This window comes from Dipteris shenzhenensis, chromosome 16 (assembly GCF_047967505.1).
Source record: "Dipteris shenzhenensis isolate YYH24624 ecotype China chromosome 16, Dip_SZ_1.0, whole genome shotgun sequence".
NCBI classification, from domain to species: domain Eukaryota; kingdom Viridiplantae; phylum Streptophyta; class Polypodiopsida; order Gleicheniales; family Dipteridaceae; genus Dipteris; species Dipteris shenzhenensis.
This window is the reverse complement of record NC_141611.1, coordinates 50,772,984-50,783,500: the sequence shown is the minus strand read 5'-3', so window position 1 is coordinate 50,783,500 and position 10,517 is coordinate 50,772,984. Positions and strand designations below refer to the sequence as shown.

The 10,517-nt window shown below is 56.6% G+C and overlaps 1 protein-coding gene across 1 annotated transcript; it reads left to right on the top strand.

The window, feature by feature from the left end:
* The first annotated feature begins 371 nt into the window (after positions 1-371).
* Positions 372-10,141, top strand: LOC147893087 (cytochrome P450 93A3-like). Its single transcript, XM_087386845.1, has 3 exons — positions 372-1,419; positions 9,069-9,404; positions 9,484-10,141. The coding sequence occupies exons 1-3, from the start codon at positions 463-465 to the stop codon at positions 10,102-10,104; spliced, it is 1,914 nt and encodes a 637-aa protein (XP_087242971.1). The 5' UTR covers positions 372-462; the 3' UTR covers positions 10,105-10,141.
* Positions 10,142-10,517: the final 376 nt, after the last annotated feature.

Below are 10,517 nucleotides of genomic sequence, written 5' to 3'. Positions count from 1 at the left end.
GGAGCTATTTGATCTAGGTTTAGTCTTTATTTAGAGTCCTCAGTGTTGCCTCGAGGGTCCGTGACAATCAATGTGCCCTTTTTGCAGTTGGCATTAATGAGATCCATGATTTTATAATTGTTGTTGTTGTTATTGTTATAAACTAATTGGACTTCTGTGGATCACAAGGATAGATCAGCAGGTCAACGGAGTGTCTGGAGACACTCTTTGGAAGCTTGGGAAAGGGGTGAGATGAGTACTTGCTTCGGAAAGGGATGAGAAGTGAAGTGTGTGCCACTCCCTCCACCTCACTCTTGGTTGGGAAAGGGGTGAGATGAGTACTTGCTTAGAAAGGGATGAGAAGTGAAGTGTGTGCCACTCCCTCCGGTGTGAGTCCTACATTGTTTTTGTGCATTATAACGTCTAGTAGCAATCTCGTGTTTCCTCTAAGGTTACTAATTGTAAGCGAGCATCTTCCTTGCCATGGAATGGTTGATGATCAGCTCCCCTACCTTTATCGCTGCTCTGATCACCCTGCCCACCTTCCTCGTTTGCCTCCTTTCTTTCTTCCTTTACTTGAGAAAATCTCCACTCCAGTATGCAGCGGCTCCCTTGGATTTTCCACTCCAGTATGCAGCTCCTCCTTCCTTGCCCATCGTCGGTCACCTCCACTTGCTTGGCAACCTTCCTCACCAGTCTCTCTGGCGACTGTCCCGCGTCTACGGACCCTTGATGCACTTGCGCTTGGGTTCTGTCCCTACTCTCATAGCCTCTTCGCCCGAAATGGCGAGGGAAATCCTTCATAATCAAGATGTGGCGTTCGCCTCGCGCCCTCGCACCGCAGCAGGAATCTACACTCTATACAACTGCTCCAGCATCGCTCTGGCTCCCTACGGACCTTACTGGCGACGAGTCCGCCAAATCTGTGTGATGGACCTCTTGAGTGCCACGCGCACGGAAGCCTTCAAGCCAGTGAGGAGGGATGAGCTGGCTCTACTGGTGCGGTCAGTTTGGAAGGACAGCTTTTCTGGGCGGGAGATTCAGATTCTTTCCAAATTCCTGTCCTACACAAATAACGTGATCTTCAGAATGGTGCGGGGAAAGCGTTACTCGGATATGACTACCATTGGGGAAGATCCGTCGACCAATATTCTGGAGCTCCTTAACGAAGTATTCGTCTTAAACGGAGTTTTCAATATCGGGGACTTCCTTCCCTTCTTGCAATGGATGGACTTGCAAGGTTACATACGTAGGATGAAGAAGCTGTCGAGAAAACTTGACATGGCCTTGCAAACGATTGTTGATAAACGACGTGCGGCCAGGAAGCTCGATCAAACCGACTTCCGGAAGCCGGACATGCTAGACAAACTATTGTCTCTCGCTGGAGAAAGTGACGAAGGCGTCACAATCACTAATGACTCCATCAAAGCAATCATGTTGGTAAGATGATGGTTTTCATGCTGAGTTAAAAGCTTGCTGCTTTTAATCACCACTCTTCACGCGGGGTATCTGGATGCAGGATATGTTTGCAGGTGGGACGGATACGTCGGCCTCTTGAGTGCCACGCGCACGGAAGCCTTCAAGCCAGTGAGGAGGGATGAGGAGCCAATTGACATGTGATTGGTGGTGCACCTAGTAGTTTGTTGTTTGGCACCGAAGGGGCGTTAGCTCCTGCGAGCTTCCCTCCCCCCCATCGCTATCGCTACCTCCACTCCCTAGCCCCCCCCCCCCCCGTCGCGACCACCCCCGCCCCTTGTCTCTCTGCCCTCGCCTCCCGCTCGCTCTCCCCCTCACCCGCCGCCTCGTTCACCTGACTCCCATCCCCCCGCCTCGCTCGCCCGCCTCCCATCCCCCGCCCCCTGTCTCTTCGCCCTCGCCCCCCGCCCGCCCTCGCTCACCCGCCCCCCTCGCTCACCCGACCCGCCCCCTCGCTCACCCGCCTCGCTCACCCCACCCGACCCCCTCGCTCTCCCGCCTTCCATCCCGCTCCCCCCGTCTCCCGCGCCTTCACCCGCCACTCCGCCCATTCCGCCATTCCGCCCCCCCCTAGCCTTCATTCCGCTCCCCCCCGCTTCCTTTCCTTTCTGCTCCACTCGCCCATTCCGTCCCCCCCGCCTCAATTCCGCTCCCCCGCCCTCCGTTTCACCCCTCCGCCCCCGCCACGCCAATCCCGTCCTCCCGCGCCACCCGCCTGCCCCGTACCCTTCACCCCGCCTCGCCCCGACCCCCCCCCTCACTCGCTTCGCTTCGCCCGCCCTTCTGCTTCACTTCTCCACCCCGCCTCCACCCTTCGCCTCCGCCACCATCCCTTCTACACCCAGGCGCCACCCTCCCGCTTCGTCTCCCCTTTTGGGGTGGCAGCCTGTTCTTCATCGAAAGCTTGCAGTTAGTCTTGGCGGTATGGCGGCCCCCTGCCCGGATCCGGAGGCCCAGTCGGACCCTCCCTCTCCAGATGCCTACCGCGTTATCCTGACAAAGCAACAATCATCTCGTGTGCAGGAGGTTGCCTCTGACTTTGCCTGTACCTCTGTTTACGGTAGAGTCATTGGACACTCTCCCTCCAGAGCAGCCATCAGGGACTGGCTCCAGTCCACTCTCCTGCTAGAGGATGGCCATATTGAGGAGGTGGCCCTTATGGGAAGGGGCATCTTCTAGCTCAAACTCTCCAATGAGAAAGCTGCGAGCAACCTGATTGCCGGTTCCCCCACATCGGTGGATGGAAAGATTATCATGATAGTCCCGTGGTACCGTGGATTCAGTGCAGCAGATTTTGATGTTCGGTTTCGTATACCTCGCCACCCAGTGACACTCGTTTTTCCAGGGCTTGCTGCTGAGCTGCGGTCGATTGTCAGGGACTTGGGCTCCCATTTTGGATGGGTTATGCACGACACTTTCGCCGATGCGGTGACCACGGCAGGAGCCCCCCGAGTCCGAGTGGTTGTGGCAGACCCTGCGACCCTCCCTGCAGTGATCGAGATTGTGACAGATGCCGGCAGCATCACCCAGAGCATGATAGTCACCGGACAGCCAGGTCAGTGCCTGAGGTGCCACGGCTTTGGGCACTTGGCGGCTGCGTGCCCACGCTTCGCTAGCTCATCTCGACCCCCCTCGCCCCTGCCTCCTCCGCCCCCGCCCCCCTCCCCGAACAGTCACGTCAGGAGCCGAGGCAGGCGGAGCCCGGTCCAGAGTTAGTGGGTGGTTGGTGGACCGAGGTTAGAAGGAAAAGAGGAAAGAACAAGAAGATCTCGGATAAAGGCAAGGAGGCAGAGGTTACCCTTCCGGCAGCAGCACCCCAGAGACCTAACAGGCAGCCGCCCCAGGGACCTGGGAGAGCTTCTTCATCGACGGCAGCCCGCCCTTCACAGCCTCAGATCCCCCTCTCTCCCGCTCCCCCGCCCCTTTCCACTCAATCCCAGTCCCTTCCCCAGTTTCCCCTCCCTTCGCCCGACCCGTAGCCTCAGCCCCCGTCTCTTCCTCCTCAGTCTCCTCCTCCCTCTCAGGCCCAGCTCCAGAGGCGTCCCCATCCCCCCCCTCCCTCCGCTCCCCTCGACTCCTCTACAGTGTTAGCTGCACCTTCGGCTTCCCAGCCGAGGGCAGCCCCCACTCCGCCTCCTCCACTTGCTCCGCCAGTCGCCTCCGTGGAGCTCGAGTCGCCTACCCCTCAGCCTCCTCCCCCTCCCCCCCCGCTGGCAGGACACCTGGAGTCTACACCACCACTGGAGCAGGCTTCCATGGCCGCTAGCCCCTCAGTGGCAGACTCTGATGGGTCTCAGCTTCAAGAGAGAGCGCTTCCTCGAGACTTTTACAGATCTGGCCCCTGGGACTACTTGGACGTGGCCGACCTTGGGACCTTCCCGGCTTATCTCGACATCAGCATCTTCCTGCTCCGCAAAGGGGCGGATGGGAAGATTGTCGCCTTGGCCCCTAGGGATGGCCCTAGCTTCGCCTTCACGTTCCTCAGCGATGGCACCGAGACCTGGACAGACGACTCGGTTTGGGAGGCGCTCAGGGAGAAGACACACGCCCAGGTCTGTTCCTAGATAGGCCCGTCCAGTGGGCAGCTTCTCGAGACTCAGTGGTCCGAGGGCGATGTGCGCCTGCGGTGGCGTTGTGCTGCCAAACGCTTCCGACTGATTGTGATCCTCAGACCTACCCTGTCATGGCCTCTCCCCCAGGATGTCAGAGCTTGGTCCCATCAGAAACTCCGAACCTTCTATGGGATGACCACTTCAGAGATCTCGAGCTGGCTCGAGAAAGCATTTGTTCATGGCACCAAAGGCCTCTCGCCTTTGTTGAAGGTGTTTAAGGACGGGCAGGACGATCCCGTCTCCCCCTCCAAACCTTCTCATAAGCGGCAGCGCCTCCATTCCGACATGTCTGATTCTTCATCGACTTCGACCGCGAGCAGACCAGTTGTTCGCAGCTCCCCATCCCTCTCCATGAGCCTACACCTCGTATCCTGGAATGTGAACGGGTTTCACTCTTCTGGCACCCGTGGTCCCAGGAAGCTCATTTTGCGACAGGAACTTCAGCCTGCAGTGATTGGTCGTTTGGATGTACTTCTGCTCCAGGAGCACAAGCTCTCTGCGGCTCATTCCCGTAGCTGCGGGAAGGTTCTCCCTGGACGTTCCTACACTTACTGGGAGCCCTCGATCGGCGCACAGGGGAGGAGTGGAGGTGTCTGTACCTCCGTGTGCGAGCAATTAGCCCAGGGAGTTTTCGGTCATGGCACGTTGATCCCAGGCCGAGCCCTTTGGGTAGGCCTGGATTTGGAGGGATCCAAAATTGGAATACTCAACATTTACGCTCCTACATACCTCCGATGCAGAGCCACTTTCTGGAGGACACTTACAGGGATTCTGCCAGACATGGATTCCTGGATTGTTGGAGGTGACTTCAACAATCTGGAGACATTGGAGGACCAGCAGGGCAGAGGTCCGGAGTTCACAGGTATGGCTCAGGCAGAGCAGTCAGCTTGGGACTCCATCTTCGCGACAGGAGGTAGGGACAGTTGGAGAGACCCGTCCTTCCGGCGTTGGCACGGGAGCCTGGACTTCTCTTGGGGCTTCCGCAGGGAAGGAGGCAGACTCCTGGAGAGGCTTGATCGATTCTATGTCAGTGATTGGGCCATCAGTAGAGGCGGTCAGGCGGGTATAGTTCCAGGGACGACACTTTCCGACCATGCGCCGGTACTCCTCTCATTAGATTCGGCAGCCCAGACCCTTCCCCCCCGGTCATGCAGGATTCCCGATTCCATTTTCTCGAGGGAGGACGTGCGTAGCAGTATTTGCAGTCTTTGGGACAGAGATTGGGGGGAGTGCACGGATTTGGTGGACTCAGTTGCGCAGGCTCTGCAGGAGTCCAGCCAGATCTGCCAGCTAGCAGCCCTACAGGTTCGACAGGATTGGTGGAGTAGAGAGAGAGCTCTTCGGAGGGACCTCGCCTCCATTCAGCGACTCCAGCAGGCTTCCCCGGGCTCGGAGGAGCTTCGGATCCAGGCCCTTCGAGCCAGAGCCCTCTTGGAGGAGACACTCCAGCGCCGCTCAGAGTTTTCCTATCACGCCTCTCTCTCCTTCTGGGCCCGGAAGGGTGACCGGATGTGCAGGGAGTTCTTCAGGACGCATGGCCAGAGAGCTGTAGGTGATCAGCTTCGGAGTCTTAGGACAGCGGATGGTCACATCGTTACGGATCCGGGGGAGGTCCTGGGGTTGGCCACTGACTTCTACAGGACCCTCTTCCAGCAGGAGCCGCTTGCCCCTCGTGCTAGTCGTGCCCGTGAGGAGGTGTGGAGGCACATTCCATCCCTGGTCCAGCCTAGCATGCAGGCGATGTTGTTGGCGTCGTTTACCTCGGATGAGATGCTGGAGGCCTTGATGGCTATCGACGGACAGAAATGCCCAGGAGAGGATGGGCTTCCCCGAGCATTCTTCACCTCCTTCTGGGACCAGATCCATCAGCCCCTCCTTGCAGCTCTGCAGGGGATTTTCAGCAGCGGTTTGATGCCAGAGAGCCTCTCTTCGGGACTGATTTGCCTCATCCCGAAGGGAGGAGATAGACAGGAGATCTGCCAGTGGCGTCCGATCACTCTCCTTACTACCGCCTACAAAATCCTCGCCAAGATGATCAGTGCCAGAGTTCGGCCTTTACTCCCAGACCTCATTCATGACACTCAGACAGGCTTTGTCCAGGATCGCAGTATCCTGGATAATGTCTTCACCTTTTCAGAGGCGGCGGAGTGGGCTCAGCACAATGGATCACACCTTGCCATTCTACTTCTCGACTTTGAGAAGGCCTACGATCGCGTGGACTGGTCCTTTTTGGAGGGGACTCTGGAGCGGCTAGGTTTCCCGGCAGGTTGGATTCAGGGTATCTCAGCTTTGTACAGGACAGCGTCTAGCAGGGTCATCATTGGAGGCAGGATGGGTGAGCGCTTTAGCTTGGAGAGATCAGTGCGTCAGGGTTGCCCCCTTGCTCCTTACCTGTTTCTTTTCTTCGCCGAGGCCATGACTTACTACCTTCGGGCGAGGTCTACCGGGATCCGGGGGGTTCGCCTTCCACTTCGGGAGGACACGGAGCTTCTGGACTCGGAGTACGCAGATGATACAGCCCTTTATGTCCAGGACGATGAGAGGATGCTAGAGAGGGTGCGGATGGCCCTGGAGGTCTTCTGCTCGGCCGCTGGTGCGAAAATCAACTGGAACAAGTCAGTTGGTTTTCTCACAGACCCTGGGGCGTGTTCTCAGTGGGGGCGATTTCTGGGTTTCAGATGGATTCCACGGGGACAGACAGCTAGATACCTTGGCTTCCAGGTTGGCCTAGACATCACGCCAGCTCAGCAGTTTCTCCCGGTGCTAGACTCCATCCGACGGAAGCTGGCTTTCTGGAGCACTGCTAAGCTGTCTCTTGCAGGTCGTGCCCTGGTAGTTAACCAGGTCCTTCTAGCCACAGCTTGGTATGTGGCTTCCTGCTGGTGCTTCTCGAGATCCAGCGTGGCACAGCTCAGGAGGTTGGTTCGGAACTTCCTTTGGTCTGGGGAGGATGGTCTTAGAGATACAAGAGCCAGGGTTGCTTGGCAGACAGTCATTCTTCCGCAGGCTGAGGGTGGCCTGGGGGTTATCGATCCAGAGCTTCAGAGTCAGGCCTTGTTAGGCAAGCTTGTCATCCGCGGTTTGACCCCGGGGGGGCAGACGTGGAAGATGTTACTTCAGCAGGGAGTAGGCTCTTGTGTCCCGCGCCGAGGTGGAGAGTGGCTACCGTCCCTCAGGTGGATCTTCACTTCTGCCCCACTCACTCAGCCCCGTTCCCCACTCGTTCGTAGCCTCCTCATGGTTTGGAGGCGGCTCCATCTCAATCTCATTCAGTCCCAGCCCAGCTGTCAGGAGGAGATCGATCGCCAGCCGCTCGTCTGGAATGGGCAGGTCAGAGACGCCGAGGGCCTTCAGTTGGGGGAGAGATCACATATCAGGTGGGACGGCTGGATGAGGGGGCCAGCCCGGTCCCTTCGAGTTTGGAGGGATACGTACAGACATCTGGAGATGACTGATCTTGCAGACGCAGCTGGAGGTGCACGCGGAGTCCAGGCGAGACGCACGGAGATCGACGGAGCGATCCCAGCCGCTTGGTTGGCTCCACCTGAGCCTCAGGTCCTCATGCCTGGAGACACCCACTGGCTGGGGCAGTTCACCCCCCGTGGCATCCCACTGGTGGTCGCAGGACGTTTGGATGACTCCTCTATCGCCTTCTTCGCGGTTTCAGTGGATGGACGACTCAGGAGAGAGGATGCGCTCATCGACCCCCTACTCCCGTGGCAGAGGGTTAGGGTCGTAGGCCTTCTGGGGAAGGTCTGGCGTACCGACCCTAGTATCGAGCAGGACTAGTTGCAGCTTTGGCGTCTTTGGCTCTGGGAGGAGCAGGCCTTGTCAGAGCTTGAGTGGGACCCAGGAGAGTGGTGGTGGCCAAAGATTGTGACAGGACAGGGGCCGACCTCCTTCTTCGCTTACAGCACGACTCTGGGCAGGCGAGTTCTCGGGAGGATGCAGAGCCGCCCCCCCACCCACAGCGACCTAGCTAGTACGCACAGGGTATTTCCAGGTTCTTTTTGCAGGCATTCTGGAAGGCCTTGTGGGAGAGCTGGCGGCCGCGGAAGATCTCATACTTCCTGTGGCTTCTTGTCCACAAAGGTCTTCCAGTGGGGAGCTGGTTGAGGCAGATAGGCCAGGACGGGTGCTGTCAGATTTGCCATGCGGATGAGGAGTCACCAAAACACTGCCTGTGGAGCTGCACGCGCGCGCAGGAAGTGTGGAGGTGGACATTCGGGCTTCTTACTCGCGCAGCACCAGAGCTAGGAGTGATCACTTGGGGCGCGTTCTGTTGGTGCAGCACCGCACCTGGTCTTCATCACTTGTTCGAGGCATGCCAGCAGGACCCCACTTTCCTTATCACACAGGGGACGTGGGGGCCGCTCAAGGGTATCCCACAGCACCTAGCAGAGGCTGATACAGGAGTTCGGGAGAGGCAGCCAGTCTGGGAGATTATCAGCAGCATTACAGGATGGCACATCTGGACCTCGCGCTGCGCGCAGATCCTCGGTGGCACCTCCTTATCGACTGCCCAGATCATGGCGGAGATTTGGAGTGAGATTATTCATACCCTCAGAGGCCAGTGGGACCAGATTCAAGGAGACTCCCGGGTTGGTCAGGAGAAGCGGAGACGCTTCCTCCAGGCTTGGGACACACAGAGCCTCTTCTTCGAGCAGACTACGCAGGGCCTTCGGTGGCACTACTCACCACCCCGATGGCTGGTCATTCACACTCAGCATATCCCTCCGTGAGAGTATGATTTATTATGCTACCTTTTAGGGCTGCGTCCGGTTTGTGAACACAGCCCGTCAGCTATAAGCTGACCTCTTGTATTTTGTTCTCGAAGTAATATAATTAGCACTGTTTTTTCGGCAAAAAGTGAGGAGGGATGAGCTGGCTCTACTGGTGCGGTCAGTTTGGAAGGACAGCTTTTCTGGGCGGGAGATTCAGATTCTTTCCAAATTCGTGTCCTACACAAATAACGTGATCTTCAGAATGGTGTTGGGAAAGCGTTACTCGGATATGACAACCATTGGGGAAGATCCGTCGACCAATATTCTGGAGCTCCTTAACGAAGTATTCGTCTTAAACGGAGTTTTCAATATCGGGGACTTCCTTCCCTTCTTGCAATGGATGGACTTGCAAGGTTACATACGTAGGATGAAGAAGCTGTCGAGAAAACTTGACATGGCCTTGCAAACGATTGTTGATAAACGACGTGCGGCCAGGAAGCTCGATCAAACCGACTTCCGGAAGCCGGACATGCTAGACAAACTATTGTCTCTCGCTGGAGAAAGTGAGGAAGGCGTCACAATCACTAATGACTCCATCAAAGCAATCATGTTGGTAAGATGATGGTTTTCATGCTGAGTTAAAAGCTTGCTGCTTTTAATCACCACTCTTCACGCGGGGTATCTGGATGCAGGATATGTTTGCCGGTGGGACGGATACGTCGGCCGTCAGTGCCGAATGGGCTATGGCTGAGCTCTTGAGAAACCCAGAGGTCATGAGAAAGGCCCAAACAGAGATGGATACCGTGATAGGCAGGGACCGGCTGATGACGGAATCCGACATAGCCGACCTGCCATTCTTGCAGGCGGTGGTGAAAGAGGCTATGAGGCTGCACCCAGCGGTGCCGCTACTCGTACCGCGCGAATCAACGAAGGCGTGCAGGATCGGAGGGTACGACATACCGCAGAAGACGAGGGCAATGGTGAACGTGTGGGCAGTGGGAAGGGATGGGAGTGCGTGGGACAGGCCATTGGAGTTCTGGCCGGACAGGTTCGTGGGGAGCAGCGTGGATGTGAGGGGGCAGCATTTCCAGCTGCTGCCGTTCGGGGCAGGGAGGAGGGGGTGTCCGGGATGGATCTTGGGGCTGGTGAATGTGCAGCTAGCGCTTGGGAGTCTTGTGCAGGCATTCGATTGGAAGGTGGTAGACAACGAAGTGGATATGAGAGAGACCTTTGAGCTTACAGCACCCAAGGCCATTCCTTTGGTCGCGATTGCCTCGCCACGACTAGCTCCTCACCTCTACCAATCACCCTAGACACTCATCAATTGCAATTGCATACGACCCCGTAGGTTGGTCGGCCTTCACCATCAATTAGATGTGTATAGTTACTAGTAGTACTCGTAGTGCTCATGAAAACCCATTGAGCATATAAGATTCCCGTTGAAGCCGGATAGAATTTACAATTTTAGTTATTGGCCTTCCCTAAGGAGAGAAGGCTTTAGTAAAGGTGTTTTTGTTGAAGAAAGGGAAAATTAAGAGGATTTTTTGCTATTTTGGTACCCACTTTTCTCCCCCTTTCTCTCTCTCTCCATTTTTTTCTCCCCCTTTCTCTCTATCCTCTTTCTCTCTCTCTCTTCTTCTTCTTCTTCTCTTAGCTTCCAGGGCAGGCCTTTTGAGTGTATTCAACTTGTTAATTTTGATAATAGTATGATTTCAAAGACTTTTAG

Coding starts and splice junctions, on each gene's coding strand:
- LOC147893087 (XM_087386845.1), top strand. CDS start 463: ATGGAATGGTTGATGATCAGCTCCCCTACCTTTATCGCTGCTCTGATC. Junction 1,420..9,068: donor CCATCAAAGCAATCATGTTG/GTAAGATGATGG, acceptor GTGTTGGGAAAG/CGTTACTCGGATATGACAAC. Junction 9,405..9,483: donor CCATCAAAGCAATCATGTTG/GTAAGATGATGG, acceptor ATCTGGATGCAG/GATATGTTTGCCGGTGGGAC.